Genomic DNA, 17,751 nt, shown 5'->3' with positions numbered 1-17,751 from the left:
CATACGGGCAACACAGATCGCCACGAACAACCGAATGACAGTCCTTTTATACTCCGGGTGGAGACGAGAGGCGGGCCCAGCTGATCAAGGGAGATGGCTAGCAGCTGGAGCATCGAAGGCGCGGCGGAAAGGTGGAACACTCCCAGGAAATCCCCGTGAAGTCACGGGCATCCCCTCTTGCAGAGTCAAACTGCAACCATAGGCCGAGACTGGACACAACAACCACGCACACACACACAGAGAAAGACAAAGATCCCCCGAATACGGCCACGGCCGTAACACCCCTCCCCTTAAAATACAACCTCAGTTTGTCATCCAAAATACGCAAAAATCAACCCTCATAGTCTGGACAGCGCATCAGCAATAATATTCTCTGACCCCTTCTTATGGCGAATCTCTAAATGGTGATCTTGTATGATCAGAGCCCACCGCATGAGTCTTTGGTTGTGGTTATACATGCGTTTGAGGAAAACGAGTGGGTTGTGATCGGTGAAGACCACAACTGGCAGAGAACTGGAACCCACATAAACCTCAAAGTGTTGGAGTGCCCATAACAAAGCAAGTGTCTCTTTCTCTATGGTGGAATACTTTACCTGGTGTTTTTTAAATTTGCGAGAGAAATAACACACGGGGTGATCGATTCCATCACTATCTTCCTGCAACAGGACAGCCCCGGCTCCCACCGCAGAGGCATCCACCTCTAGTTTAAAAGCTTGGGAGAAGTCAGGCGCAGCGAGGACGGGGGCGTGGCTAAGCAGCGATTTCGCGCTGTCAAAAGCATGCTGACAGGTAGGGGACCAGACAAAGTCGGTTTTGGGGCTCATCAGCGCCGTTAACGGCTGAACAACAGAGGAAAAGTTACGACAAAAACTACGATAATATCCGGCCATGCCCAGAAAAACTACGGAGGGCTTTACGTGTTTTTGGAACCGGGAAATCATTGATGGCGGATACTTTCGCAGCAAGGGGTCTCACCTGACCCTGACCCACCAGTCTCCCGAGATAGGTGACAGTGGCTTTACCGAAGTCGCACTTCGCAAGGTTTAACGTCAAGGACGCGCGCGCAAGGCAAGTGAACACCTGTTCCAGGACGAAGACATGCTCCTCCCACATCATAGTGTACACAATTAGATCGTCCAAATAGGCATTACAATTCGTCAGTCTGGACAGGACAGTATTAACGAGCCTTTGAAAGGTCGCCGGAGCATTACACATGCCGAAAGCCATCACGGTATACTGTAAAAAACTATCAGGGGTCACGAAAGCAGAGATTTCAGACGCGCGCTCAGTTAATGGGACTTGCCAGTAACCTTTAAGCAAATCTAATTTGCTGACAAATTTCGCGGAACCAAGTGTGTCGACACAGTCTTCCATTCTGGGGAGAGGATGAGAGTCCTGAACGGTAACAGCATTAACCTTATGGAAGTCTGTAATAAAACGAGGGGAACCGTCAGATTTGGCCTCCAACAGACATGGAGAACTCCAAGAGCTGGAGCTTGGCATAGCTAAACCATTCTCTAATAGATAGTTCGTCTCCTGTCTCATTAACTCGCGCTACACAGGGTTAATCCGGTAAGGGTGCTGGCGGATGGGCTTTGCCTCTTTGACATCGATGTCATGTTGCAAAACAGTGGTGCGCGTGGGAACATCGTTAAAGAGACATGGAAAACTATGAATTAATGAAGCTATGTCATTCTGTTGCGCGCCAGTCAAGTGGCTTAATTGGGAAGGTAACATTTTGAGCATCTTCGAGTTTGGCAGGCGAGCAGTTTGATGGGGCAAATGATGCGTCTTTAAATCATCCTCATCATTGCTGCTGTTAGAAGGCTCAGTAACAATTAACGCATTGACAGCGACAGGTCTGGACTTTACGGGGACAACAGGTGGAGCGGAGTTCAGTTTACGCGTGAAATTCGCCTTAAGCATGTTTATGTGACACACGCGAGTTTTTCGCCTTCTCTCTGGTGTAGCAATACAGTAATCAGTTTCACTGAGACGTTCACGGACCTCATACGGACCGGAAAATTTCGCAGAGAGCGCAGACCCAGGAATAGGCAACAGGGCCAGTATTTTATCCCCTACATTAAAGCGGCGCGAGATGGCAGAACGGTCATACTGACATTTCATTACTGTTTGAGACAACAAAAGATTTTCCTTAGCGAGGGTGTTAGCACGGTGCAAACGTTCACGAAATTTACTCACAAATTCAAGTACATTACTCTCACTAGAGGAGTCAGAGGATAGGAACTTCTCATGTAGGAACTTGAGGGGACCGCGGAGAGTGTGTCCGAAGACAAGCTCGGCGGGACTGAATCCTAGAGATTCCTGGACGGCCTCGCGGGCAGCAAATATTACAAACGGGATTCCTTCATCCCAACTCTTACCTGTTTCTAGAGAATATTTTCGGAGCATAGACTTTAAAGTCTGATGCCAGCGTTCCAACGCACCCTGGGATTCAGGATGATAAGCGCTAGACACAGTGTTTTATATCCAAGGTCTTAAGAACTTGCTTGAACAGTTGCGACTGAAAGTTTGTCCCTTGGTCCGTCTGAATGATTCGAGGGAGGCCAAATGTGGAGAAGAACTTTGTCAGGGCTTTGACTACAGAACTGGACGTGATTTTTCGCAGCGGAATTGCCTCAGGGTAACGAGTGGCAACTCACATAAGGGTGAGTAAATATTGATTCCCATTTCTAGAGCGGGGTAATGGGCCTACACAGTCCATTATTATGCGCTCAAAGGGCTCACCTATGGCAGGGATAGGATGGAGTGGAGCAGGCGGAATGATTTGGTTGGTTTACCCGATAGTTGGCAAACATGGCAACTGCGACAGAATTTCGCAACATCCGATTTTAATCCAGGCCAGAAGAAATGCTTTAAGATCAATCGGTAGGTTTTGTTTATCCCTAAATGACCTGACCATTGGCTTTCATGAGCAATTGAAAGCACATGTTCCCGATACACAAAAGGCACAACAATCTGATAGACACTAAAGTCAGCACCAGTCGCAGCAGGGGTCCATCTACACACCAGGATTTCTTTATTAATCAGATAGGCCACTGTTTCATCACTTGCTTTGTCCGCACTTACCACACTTTCAAAGCAACATTTCAAACTCGGGTCAGCCTTCTGCGCAGCGGTGAGGCGTTCACTGTTCACCGGCAGCGTCAGAACATCTGACGAGGACACACTCGGATGAGCAGAGTGCACGGGCTCAGCGGCTTTAGAAGGCGGAGGTACGCGAACTTTCTCCGTCATAGGTTCCACATCTCTCTCGTCTGACAAAGAGGACATAAGCACAGTATCAGAGAGAGTAAATTCGTCACGTTTACGAGCTTGAGCACGAGTTATAGCACAAGAAGGGAACAATCTTGAGTCAGATTCACAGTTATACATTACCGAGCTCTGAGGGGAAACCAACACTTCCAGCGCAGGCGTGACTTTACCACCAGCAATATCATTACCCATAAGGAGAACTACCCCTTTTATGGGCAGGGCAGGACATACAGCTACAGGGAAAACGCCATTTACCAATTTGGACTTAATGTGGATTTTGTGCACAGGCCGTGGGATGTAACCCATTTCAACACCTTGTATGGGAATGCTATAACCACATGAAGAATTTTCGGAAAATGGCAAGGCACTAGCCAGGATCACAGATTGAGAGCCACCGGTGTCTCTCAAAATGCGCACTGGACACTGATCAGAAGACTCACCTGTAAGAGATACCAACCCCTTAAAAATGAACGGCTTGAAACATGGATCTACACAATCCGAAGAGACAGAATTAATCTTAGAACTACTTACAGTTTTAATCAACCACATGCCTTTAGGAGGCGAGCCGCTACCATTTTGTTCTTTTCTTTTAAGAGTGGGGCAGCTTGCAATGAGATGTCCAGATCTATGAAAATAATAGCACTCTCTCTCATCCCGTTTGTTATACGCTTTAGCGTGAACATACTGCTGTGCCGGAACACGATGCTTTTCCGGGGCAGACAGAAACACTGACTTGTGCGTAAGCACGTATTCGTCAGCCAGTACAGAAGCAACGGAGAGAGAAGACACTTTCTGTTCATTTAAATACACAACAATGCGCTCAGGCAAACATTTCTTGAACTCTTCAAGAAGAATTAACTCTCGGAGTGACTCAAAATCATTTGTTTTACAAGAGTTACACCATTTATCAAAGAGGTTTCCCTTTTCCCTCGCGAACTCAACATAGGTTTGTGTTGGGGCTCTTTTGTGGTTTCGGAACCTTTGCCGATAGGCTTCAGGAACCAATTCTTAGGTGCGTAAAATTGACGTTTTAACACAATCGTAGTTCAAGCTCTCCACTAACGGCAGAGCAGCAACAGCTTCTTGGGCTTTACCTTGGATTTTACATTGGAGCAGTAGGGGCCATACATCATAGGGCCACTGGAGTGCAGACGCAATGCGCTCAAATGCAGCGAAATGACTGTCAACTTTATCGTCCCTAAATGGAGGAACTAAAGAAATGTGTTTGCTGATATCAAATGTCTCACAGGTAAAGGTGGTGGAAGGAGGGGACACACCTGCATCCGCAGATGCATTCGGTGCAGAACTCTCTTTCTTCAGCTGAGCTTCCAACTCCAGCTGACGTAGGCGGACTGCTTTGTCAGCCTCGATCTCCATTTTCCTAATTTCCAACTCAGCTTGCCGAGCCTCGGCTTTCTCTTGGGCTTCAGCCTGAAGCCGGGCCAGGCGGACTTTCAGTCTGGCCTCACTCAGAGAATCGTGGCTTGCTAGGGAGAGGGGATCATAGCGAGGCAATGTAAACGGAGTTTTGGGCCACTCTTTCACCTCACCAGTCTCCCTCTGTGCAGTGTAACCAGCGGCTTCACTCTCAGCTGCGGGTCTGTGGCTAATAGCTCCATCAGACCCAGATGCACCCACGGGTGGTTCACTAAGCACCGGCAACACAATTTGTCCCAACTCCACCAACTTACCTATGACTAAGTTTTTTTAAGTCTTTCTTTACAATTGTTTTAGCGAACGGAACGTTGAAGTGGACAGCTATAGCGATTAAATGATCTTTTCTGCATTTATCAATTTGGTCAAACGAAGGATTTCCCAAGAAACTGTCTAACTCGAAAGACGCCATATTCACACTTACCACTTATTGCAATATTACACAAGTTTACCTTAATTTAATAATAACCTTTGGTTTCCGGGTCTCCTTTAACGGATTAATGTCATCCCAGACGAGCCCCCATTTATGTTACAACCAGCTCGTTAGGGGAAAGGGAAGTAACATAAAACCCACGATGTAAAGGGTTAAATAAGGTTATTTATTAACAAAAGTAAACAGGGTAAACAAAAAGGGAGGCGGCACACGAAAAACAAAGCCACCCCAATAACGGAATTAACACAAAAGGACACAAGCAAATAACAAAAGAAAAGCAAACCAACAAAACACCAGATCGCAAACAGAGCTGCACTTAGCTTTACGCTCAAAAACCAAAAACACACACAACTCTTCACATGGTTTCACTCGGCTCTATCAATTATCGCAATCATACGAGCACTGGTACTCAGCGCGGAGGCGAGCCTGCATACGGGCAACACAGATCGCCACGAACAACCGAATGACAGTCCTTTTATACTCGGGGTGGAAACGAGAGGCGGGCCCAGCTGATCAAGGGAGATGGCTAGCAGCTGGAGCATCGAAGGCGCGGTGGAAAGGTGGAACACTCCCAGGAAATCCCGGTGACGTCATGGGCATCCCATCTCGCAGGGTCAAACTGCAATCATAGGCCGAGACAGGACACAACAACCACACACACACACACACAGGGAAAGATGAAGATCCCCCGAATACGGCCATGGCCGTAACAATACTATGACGTTTTATTCACATTTTTATGACTTACTATACTATGATGTTTTTATGCCTTACCATACTATGACGTTTTTTGACATTTTTATGCCGTTCTATACTATGAAGTTTTTTGCCTTACTATACTATGATGTTTTTTGACATTTTTATGCGTTAGTATACTATGACAATTTTTTGCCTTACTATGCTATGATGTTTTTTGATGTTTTTGTGCCTTACTATACTATGACGTTTTTTTGAGGTGTTATGCCCTACTGTACTGCAACATTTTTATGCCTTACTATACGATGACATTTTTTGACATTTTTATGCCTTATTATACTATGATGTTTTTTGACGTTTTTAAGTCTTACTATACAATGACGTTTTTTGACGTTTTTGTGCCTTACTATATATGACGTTTTTTGATGTTTTTATGCCTTACTATACGATGACGTTTTTTGACGTTTTTATGCGTTAGTATACTATGACAATTTTTTGCCTTACTATGCTATGACGTTTTATGACATTTTTATGGATTACTATACTATGACGTTTTTTGAGGTGTTATGCCCTACTGTACTGCAACATTTTTATGCCTTACTATATGATGACATTTTTTGACATTTTTATGCCTTACTATAGTATGACTTTTTTTGACGTTTTTATGGCTTTCTATACTATACTTTTTGACGTTTTTGTGCCTTACTATACTATGACGTTTGTTGACATTTTTATGGCTTACTATACAATGACGTTTTTTGACGTTTTTGTGCCTTACTATACTATGACATTTTTTGACATGTTATACCTTAATATAATATGATGTTTTTTGACGTGTTATGCCTTTCTATAGTATGACATTTTTATGCCTTACTATACTATGACGTTTTTTGACAATTTTATGCCTTACATTTTTATGCCCTACTGTACTACGACATTTTTATGCCTTACTATACTATGACGTTTTTATGCCTTACTATACTATGAAGTTTTTTGACATTTTTATGCCTAAGTATACTATGACAATTTTTATGCCCTACTGTACTACAACATTTTTATGCCTTACTACACTATGAGGTTATTTGACATTTTTATGCCTTACTACACTATGATGTTTTTTGTCATTTTTATGCCATACTACACTATGAGGTTATTTGACATTTTTATGCCGGACTACACTATGATGTTTTTTGTCATTTTTATGCCATACTACACTATGAGGTTATTTGACATTTTTATGCCGGACTACACTATGATGTTTTTTGTCATTTTTATGCCATACTACACTATGAGGTTATTTGACATTTTTATGCCGGACTACACTATGATGTTTTTTGTCATTTTTATGCCATACTACACTATGAGGTTATTTGACATTTTTATGCCGGACTACACTATGATGTTTTTTGTCATTTTTATGCCATACTACACTATGAGGTTATTTGACATTTTTATGCCGGACTACACTATGATGTTTTTTGTCATTTTTATGCCATACTACACTATGAGGTTATTTGACATTTTTATGCCGGACTACACTATGATGTTTTTTGTCATTTTTATGCCATACTACACTATGAGGTTATTTGACATTTTTATGCCGGACTACACTATGATGTTTTTTGTCATTTTTATGCCATACTACACTATGAGGTTATTTGACATTTTTATGCCGGACTACACTATGATGTTTTTTGTCATTTTTATGCCATACTACACTATGAGGTTATTTGACATTTTTATGCCGGACTACACTATGATGTTTTTTGTCATTTTTATGCCATACTACACTATGAGGTTATTTGACATTTTTATGCCGGACTACACTATGATGTTTTTTGTCATTTTTATGCCATACTACACTATGAGGTTATTTGACATTTTTATGCCGGACTACACTATGATGTTTTTTGTCATTTTTATGCCATACTACACTATGAGGTTATTTGACATTTTTATGCCGGACTACACTATGATGTTTTTTGTCATTTTTATGCCATACTACACTATGAGGTTATTTGACATTTTTATGCCGGACTACACTATGATGTTTTTTGTCATTTTTATGCCATACTACACTATGAGGTTATTTGACATTTTTATGCCGGACTACACTATGATGTTTTTTGTCATTTTTATGCCATACTACACTATGAGGTTATTTGACATTTTTATGCCGGACTACACTATGATGTTTTTTGTCATTTTTATGCCATACTACACTATGAGGTTATTTGACATTTTTATGCCGGACTACACTATGATGTTTTTTGTCATTTTTATGCCATACTACACTATGAGGTTATTTGACATTTTTATGCCGGACTACACTATGATGTTTTTTGTCATTTTTATGCCATACTACACTATGAGGTTATTTGACATTTTTATGCCGGACTACACTATGATGTTTTTTGTCATTTTTATGCCATACTACACTATGAGGTTATTTGACATTTTTATGCCGGACTACACTATGATGTTTTTTGTCATTTTTATGCCATACTACACTATGAGGTTATTTGACATTTTTATGCCGGACTACACTATGATGTTTTTTGTCATTTTTATGCCATACTACACTATGAGGTTATTTGACATTTTTATGCCGGACTACACTATGATGTTTTTTGTCATTTTTATGCCATACTACACTATGAGGTTATTTGACATTTTTATGCCGGACTACACTATGATGTTTTTTGTCATTTTTATGCCATACTACACTATGAGGTTATTTGACATTTTTATGCCGGACTACACTATGATGTTTTTTGTCATTTTTATGCCATACTACACTATGAGGTTATTTGACATTTTTATGCCGGACTACACTATGATGTTTTTTGTCATTTTTATGCCATACTACACTATGAGGTTATTTGACATTTTTATGCCGGACTACACTATGATGTTTTTTGTCATTTTTATGCCATACTACACTATGAGGTTATTTGACATTTTTATGCCGGACTACACTATGATGTTTTTTGTCATTTTTATGCCATACTACACTATGAGGTTATTTGACATTTTTATGCCGGACTACACTATGATGTTTTTTGTCATTTTTATGCCATACTACACTATGAGGTTATTTGACATTTTTATGCCGGACTACACTATGATGTTTTTTGTCATTTTTATGCCATACTACACTATGAGGTTATTTGACATTTTTATGCCGGACTACACTATGATGTTTTTTGTCATTTTTATGCCATACTACACTATGAGGTTATTTGACATTTTTATGCCGGACTACACTATGATGTTTTTTGTCATTTTTATGCCATACTACACTATGAGGTTATTTGACATTTTTATGCCGGACTACACTATGATGTTTTTTGTCATTTTTATGCCATACTACACTATGAGGTTATTTGACATTTTTATGCCGGACTACACTATGATGTTTTTTGTCATTTTTATGCCATACTACACTATGAGGTTATTTGACATTTTTATGCCGGACTACACTATGATGTTTTTTGTCATTTTTATGCCATACTACACTATGAGGTTATTTGACATTTTTATGCCGGACTACACTATGATGTTTTTTGTCATTTTTATGCCATACTACACTATGAGGTTATTTGACATTTTTATGCCGGACTACACTATGATGTTTTTTGTCATTTTTATGCCATACTACACTATGAGGTTATTTGACATTTTTATGCCGGACTACACTATGATGTTTTTTGTCATTTTTATGCCATACTACACTATGAGGTTATTTGACATTTTTATGCCTTCCTATACTATGACATTTTTTGACATTTTTACGGCTTACTATACTATGAAGTTTTGACATTTGTATGCCTTAGTATACTATGACGTTTTTTGACATTTTTATGCCTTACTATACTATGACATTTTTTTGCCTTACTATACTATGATGATTTTTTGCCTTACTATACTATGACGTTTTTTGATGTTTTTATGCCTTACTATACGATGACGTTTTTGTGCCTTACTATACTGTTTTTTGACATGTTATACCTTAATATAATATGATGTTTTTTTACGTGTTATGCCTTTCTATAGTATGACATTTTTATGCCTTACTATACTATGACGTTTTTTGACATTTGTATGCCTTACTATACTATGATGTTTTTTGTCATTTTTATGCCTTAGTATATTATGATGTTTTTTGACATTTTTATGCCCTACTGTACTACAACATTTTTATGCCTTACTATACTATGACATTTTTTGACATTTTTATGCCGTACTACACTATGATGTTTTTTGACATTTTTATGCCTTACTATACTATGATGTTTTTTGACATTTTTATGCCTTACTATACTATGATATTTTTATGCCTTGCGTTTTTTGACATTTTTTGACATTTTTATGCCTTACTATACTATGATGTTTTTATGCCTTACTATACTATGACGTTTTTTGACATTTTTATGCCTTACTATACTATGACGTTTGTTGACATTTTTATGGCTTACTATACTATGACGTATTTTGAGTTTTTGGGCCTTACTATACTATGACATTTTTTGACATGTTATACCTTAATATAATATGATGTCTTTTTACGTGTTATGCCTTTCTATAGTATGACATTTTTATGCCTTACTATACTGACGTTTTTTGACATTTTTATGCCTTAGTATACCATGACAATTTTTTGCCTTACTATGCTATGAGGTTTTTTGATGTTTTTGTGCCTTACTATACTATGACGTTTTTTGACATTTTTATGCCTTACTATACTATGATGTTTTTTGACATTTTTATGCCTTACTATACTATGATGTTTTTTGACATTTTTATGCCTTACTATACTATGATGTTTTTTGACATTTTTATGCCTTACTATACTATGATGTTTTTTGACATTTTTATGGCTCACTATACTATGACATTTTTATGCTTTACTATACTATCACTTTTCCTCTTGCAGAAGTAGGCAAAGAATTATGCTTTTACATTCTCCGTCCGTACTGTTTGTCCTTTGTTTTTGGTTAATCTTATTTTTCCTCAGACACAAGAGTGATATTAGTGATTTTCAAAAGAGGACAGCAAGTTCTCTCTTTCATGTAAAGTGTAAATTCATAAACACCATCTGAAAGTGGAGGATTGATCTTTCTTTAAACCAGTGAACCAAGATTTTAAATACATCACTTGTGTGGAGAAATGGTGAATATTTAAAGGCATCTGGAGTTGTGATGTTTCATGAGTGTAAATGCGTATAAATGATTTCATGTCAACAGCTTTGACAGCTGTGTGTAAATATGTCTGAGTGTGCCTCTTTGCTCCGAATGAATGTGCAGATTTGTGCACCAAAAGTCTCTATGTGCCAGTCACTGTTGAAGAGGGTGAATAATGATTGTACAGAAAGCTAACCACTCCGATGGGACAGATTTACTGTCTCGCCTCTGTTTGTACTCAGCCGTCATTATTCTCCACCAGAACATCTATCCATTCCTCTCAGCTCTTTCTGAGCTAGCTAATGGGCTTACTGTAGTATTTGATCATCTTTGTTTTCATGCTTATATAGTTTGATATGAAACCAATTAATCTTACAGTGATTTGTTTTTTCTTTGCCTTATTTACATAGACCTGCTCTTGTAGCTCTTGTTAGCATTTATAAATTGTTTCAACACTGCATCAGTAATACGTATTACAGTCTGCTGCTGCGCAAACTGCAGTTTTTATTAGCACTTTACCCACCGTGGGCCTTAATTGAGCTAACAATCAATGCTAATACAGTACATTAACTGCATGTTTTTATTAGTTTTATGTCATGATCGACACAGTATTATCAAAGTAATTATAGTCATCCAGAGCAGCCTTACATTGATTTTCCAATTTTCCTTTATGTTTGTCTTTGAAAATAATTTAATTTTCCATTCTCTCCTCCACTTTCTTTGTAATTTGATTAGCCAGCATTTAACATGATCTGAATCAATGTTATTGAAGGCTTTGTCCAGTTTCCTGTGGTGTTATCATGATACTCTGCAACAACTACTCAGTCTTTCTCCTCCACAGGATTTTGGAGCTTCAGGAAAAAGGTGACTTGGACATCCTGAAGCAGAAATGGTGGCCGAAGAAAGGCCGCTGTGACCTGCAGAGCTACGCAGACGCCCAGCCAGAGGGACGTGCACTGCGTCTCCACAGCTTTGCCGGCGTGTTCTGCATCCTGGCTGCCGGGCTGCTGCTGGCCCTCCTGGTGGCTGCACTGGAGACCTGGTGGAACAGCAACCACTGCCGGAGAGAGCAGCCCAAAGAGGTGACCACTGACAACTCGTCGGGCCAGGGCCCAGGCCCAAGCCTGCTAACCCAGAACCGGGCCATGGTTGCCACCACGGGTCCCCCTGCCCCTCCAAGGCCCCGGTCGAGACCCAGACCCCCGGGCCCCCCGGTCCTGCCCAGAGATGCCACTGCCACACTCTACTTTATGGATCCACCAGGCGCTGACGCCAGCCCCGATTTAGTAGAGCTGCAGTACACCCAGTTATAATAGGTGTGCCCCTGACGATAGTCCAGACATCATGTGATCAATCTTCTCATTCCTTCTCATGTTGGGAGAGAGGTTGGGGTGCTTTGTTAGGGACTTCTCTGAGGCTTCTCTCTCAAACAAACTTACTGTGATTCTCTCTCATACTGACGCATAAAAGTATAGCCTAAATTTTGGGCTGAAGAACAGTCACAGTCACTGGTGCTCATGTGAGAGAACCGCAGCTGGAATGATAGCAGTAAATAAATGTTGAATTGTAAAATTCAAATTGTACTTCTGAGTCAATAAGTGCTTCAGTCGTACAATAGCTCTCTTTAGCTAATCCATTCAAGTCTTAATGCTTTAGAGCTCTGACTTCATCTTGCCGCTGTCGACTGGGCAGCCCCTCTGCATGAGGCGTCCAGACAACTAAGGCTTGACATGGATCCCTAAACTAAAGTGTGAGCAAAAGCAGATAGTAAAGAATCTGAGCCTTGACCTACCTGTTTGACTTGAACCACTGACTGAGGACTCATCCATTTAAGACACAGTCCTGTTCTGGAAATAAAATAATAATAATTCACAGTAAATCAAACTTTTTGCTGCAGAAAAGAGTTTGAGTTACTGCTGTTGATTTCTATTTCAGTCTTTGTGCACAGCTGCTCTCATAATAACCACATACTGCTGTCATGGGAGATTCACAGCAAACATCACTCATTATTTATAGAACATAAGACGTGTTAGATGTGTTGTCTGACTACAATCATGTTTTGTGCTACATTATTATTATGTTTGTAGATATGTTTTTTAGCAATGTTCCACCCAAAGGCTACTGAGGATCAAACACTAACCTTGTTCAGGCTTGAAATGTAACTAAAAGTTTTGTAGTTTTCTTGGCTACAGTTTCATCCAACAAGGGCAGCTTTTTGCAGCAGAAAAATGTCAAAAGCTAAACAGACATTTATCAAAACACTTGCTGCACTGGCTCCCTTTTCCCAGTTTTACATAAATTGAACATCCTTTAAGTTTTAGCTTTTCTGACAGACAAAACAAGCAGACTTAAATACACTGAGCTCTGGGGAATTATGACTGCCATTTATCACTGTTTTCTTATATTTAAGATTAAATTATTGTGTTTATTTTTTATTTTTTGCTCAGTATGTTTATTTTAAAAATTGAGAATTGTTACAGCTGTGATAGTTGATCACAGCTGCTGCTCTTCACACTACAAACTTTTTGCAACTACCTTTCAAGCCTGCAGGAACAAGTGTTTAATATTCAAAAGATCTGGATGGAGTATCACTTCAAATTGTTCTAAGTATCCCTGGAATCATGACAGCACAAACATATAGTATGTGGACATTATGACAGCCATTTCAGACAAAATGCTATTAAGCCTGGACACATCAGCCATATAAAGGATTAGTTCAACTTTTTGGAAATATTTGCTTTCTTGCTGAGCGTTAGGTGAGAAGATCAATACCACTCCAATAACTGTCAGTTAAATGAGATGCCACAGCGAAGGGATGATTATCTTAGCTCAACATAAAGACTGTAAAGGGGGAACTGCTAGGCTCCATCCTGTTAATTTGTGGGAGTTACATTGTTTAACATAATTTTTTCTAGTTGCCTGGTAACAGGTTGGTCACTGCAACAACAAGGCAACAACAACAAGACAACAAATTTACCCATGAGCTTCAGCTGCCATTGCCACAGAGAAAAGGCCATTTAAAAGCGTGAATTAAATGTTTTGTCGTTGCAGTTGTGTAAAAAACACAGTGTCATAGTTGCCAAATTACCAAAAGAGTCATACATTTATCCAAGTTGCAGATTATTTTTCACAACAGTGACATTTTTCGTTTCTTTGCCAACATTAGGAGTATCATTTAACAGAATACCAAAATGCACCTAGGGAGATGTAGTACAAAAAAACCCACACAGGATCACTTTAGGCTTTTTAAGCAAAGAACCAGATATTTTCCACCACAGTTGCTCGTCCTTTGTACCGATTTAACTGGGAAAGTTTCACTTACACACAGACATGAGAGTGGTAGACTTTAGATCTTTCATCTAATTCTCAGAAAAAATGGAAATATAAAAGGATGTTCCAAGACTCTGAAGTAATTAGTAGTAGTTAAGTAGTAATCAATTGTAATTATATGTCAATGTCTAGGACCGTTTTGGTTATGTATAATTGTCTATGATCTCCAGCAGGTGACTAAGGATTACGGTCTGGAAAGGGTTTCTGGTCCATTGACATATAATGACATAACAAGCGCTTCACCAGAAGGGAGGCGGGACATATGGACAGACAAAGAGAGAGACTGGGAGGAGGCCAAGGCTCTTGACACAGGTCAGGAGAGGCCTGACGTACTGTACTGAATGGTCATTGGCTGTGTCAGGGCGAAGGGGCGGGGCATGGGGCCGGGCAGGGGTAGATTGTAGATGCTTCATCTGTCATCTCACCCCATAGTCTCTGTTGTTTGCCTTTTTTGGTTTTATTGGTCTTCTGTGTGGCTTGACTTAAATGGGTGCATGATGATAAAATGTTGGTTTGTGGAGGGCAGGGTGCAGCCAAAAGCGAGCATGGTAACATACGATGCAAAATGTGTGTCTGATAAACAATCATATGCTCTTTATTTGGCCTCTCCCTGTCTCCCATATTTGTGTTTCCTCATTGATGTTTTTACCTGGAACTGAAAGAGGAATATTTTGAAATATTCTTTAATTTAGATTAACTGACTTTAACTATAATTCCAATTGAATTTTATTGTCTCAAAGTCAGATTCATTGGATTTGTGTGTCCATTGGAGCGTGTCTTGTTAACAGCTGATGCTCTTCATGCGAGAGTCACCTCCTGCAGATGTGTGGTCACCTAATTATGGAGAAAATTTAAGCACTTCTGCATGAAGAGACATCTTCATTTAACTTCATTTCAGAAGTGGAGACATTATCTTTTTACAGCCCCATATTTAGAATTTACTGTTTTAAGGTAATGTCTCTCTTGATGTCGACTGCTTGAAAAATTCCAGTATATTCTTAATTTATATGTTTGGGCTTCCTGAATGAAGCAGAAATCCAGTGTGTTATTTTAGCATCCCTCAAACTTAGATGATTACTACTAGGTATGTTTTAGACTTTCTCAAACCGAGTGATAGAGTCGACTGCATCGCCTGTACTGAAGATAGTTGGTCATGATGGTGATAATGAAACAACCATTGTAACTCATCTTTTTCTGTCTTCTTTCACTCTCTATCCTCATCCCATTCATTCTTTAACCTTTTAACCCCTTTCACTGCACATTCATTTTCACTTTTATTCTTTATCACACATTCTTAATTACATTCATGCTCTCCCTTCCATTAAAACCTCTATCCACCATCCTTTCTCTTGGCTGCTTTTATTCCACACGCACTCTGTGGCTCTGCCTTTCTTTCCATCTATCTTTAGGACAAAGAGGTGAACCTGGAACAGGTCCACCAGCGTTTGAACAGCCTCCTGGACGAGGACTTGGCCCACAAGCAGCTGCCAGGCCAGTCTATCGAGATCTCTGCCCTGGACATTGGCAGCATGCAGCCCAGCCAGTCCCTGGAGGCCTTGTCTGCTCGGGACTACCCAGCCCATCGGGGGCCGCGGCCACTCTCTGTGACCACCTTCCTCCAGGAGGGTCATGGAAGGACACTGGGCGCAGCCGCTGGCAGGACCTTGCCCTTGCCCCTCAGCAGTGCCACCATGCCCTCTATCCGCTGCAAACACAGGGCACCCAACGGGGGCCTCTTCCGGCAGAGCCCAGTCAAGACACCCATGCCAATGTCCTACCAACCAGTGCCAGGAGGACCCATCCCAGAAGCCAGTGAGCCCAGCCATGGGACATCCATCTGAGCACGCCGAACATTCACAGACACTCAAGCTCCAAAAGAATAGTGGAGAGCTCAGCAGAGTGCTAACAGTGTGAAGAGATATAAATAAAACACTAAAAAAGGATTTTTATTACCAGTGATCAAGAGTCAGTGGGACGACACATGACAAGATACTGAGACTTTAATGTACATATTTGTAAGTACAAAGAGAGAGAGAAGCAACATTAAAAAGTGTATTTTGAATATTCTCAACAGTTGAGTTTAAAAAACATAAAAGTATTAAAAAAATGACTGTTTGAATGGCTTTGTAAATTTTGTTCTAAATGAATAAAGGTGACAATTCTTTGTGGTTGTTTTCTAAGTGCCAAGTTCAAAGATGTTTTCTTTCAGATTAACATTAACTGAATGTACTGTAAGAATTCATGATAAAAAGACATTTCACACTTCAAAGACATTGGAAGAATTGATTTGTTTCATATGAAAAAAAATAAAAAGTATAATACAAAAACACAGATGTGTGCCTGGAAACATATTTAGAATATGAGTGTCATGCTGTCAAGTGTGTTATTTGTGACTCTGGAATCACTCATCATTTTAGAGAGCAATAGGAGGAAAATGACAGCCTGAAATGTTTATCACACTCTCCACCACCACAATTACTTCAGTAAATTAGATCTTGCTATCAGTTTTTTTTGGCTTCATTTAAAAAAAGAAAAGGTCTAAATTAATGTTGATTTTCTAAATATTTTTGAAATCCATTTGCAATGCTTTTTTTTTTGTTTACTTATTGAGATTTGGGCTCGTTGTATGTTCCCTCTGAAGTTTCTATTGCTGGAAGATTTTCTGAACCATGCTTGTTGCAAGAAAACATGTTTTTTTGCATCTGGAAACTATATAGTTTGGGAAAATGTATATAAAACACTTAAATCAGTTTGAAACTGCACAGATATTTTTGATGAAAATAAATAAATGAGCTCTTACACACATTTTTGCCAGGGAGGGGTGAGCTCTTCGTCAAATTTGTTGGTCTATTTATCTAACTAGGTTTTAATGCTAAGTAGGTAGGATTTGATCCTTACCAGTTTCAGCCAACAATTACAACTGGGAAAAAGCAGAATAACACCCAAAAACAATAATATGGACAATTTTACCCATATTTAATCCATCTGATACCAACTAATCATTCATCTTGATTCCAAGTTTTGCCACGAGTTCCACCTTGGCACAACAACTCAGCACACACACAAAAAGGGAAACACAAAATGGTCCATGTGGGGATGGAGAATAATTGCTCTCAATGGGGCCAACTCATAACCCACCTTCACACCACCTGCAGCCCAAGTATAGCCCAAATCCATTAACAAAGAAAATGATTGGCAAATAAATTGAAAACGAAAATAATTTCATATAATAATTACAGTTGTGATGTAGATTTCAGATCATATTGTTCAGCCCTTTTTGGTGTATTTAAGTTACTTTTGCATTGAAATGACACATAAAACTGAACTAACAGCCACAATAAAAGCAGTGCAGCACACATCTGCAGCCACTGCCGCAATCTCCTGCTGATTTCCTACGCC

General features: G+C 39.9%; 1 protein-coding gene across 1 annotated transcript in view; it reads left to right on the top strand.

The window, feature by feature from the left end:
• Positions 1-16,600, top strand: part of grid1 (glutamate ionotropic receptor delta type subunit 1) — a 240,127-nt gene extending 223,527 nt beyond the window's left edge. The window contains exons 15-16 of the mRNA XM_022763632.1: positions 11,864-12,104; positions 15,762-16,600. Of these exons, the coding sequence (XP_022619353.1) occupies positions 11,864-12,104; positions 15,762-16,193 (673 nt within the window). The 3' untranslated portion in view covers positions 16,194-16,600. The remainder of the gene's footprint in view (positions 1-11,863; positions 12,105-15,761) is intronic.
• The last annotated feature ends 1,151 nt before the right edge of the window (positions 16,601-17,751 follow it).

Source organism: Seriola dumerili, unplaced genomic scaffold (assembly GCF_002260705.1).
Source record: "Seriola dumerili isolate Sdu_G_001 unplaced genomic scaffold, Sdu_1.0 BDQW01000478.1, whole genome shotgun sequence".
NCBI lineage: Eukaryota > Metazoa > Chordata > Actinopteri > Carangiformes > Carangidae > Seriola > Seriola dumerili.
This window is presented reverse-complemented; position numbering and strand designations above follow the sequence as displayed.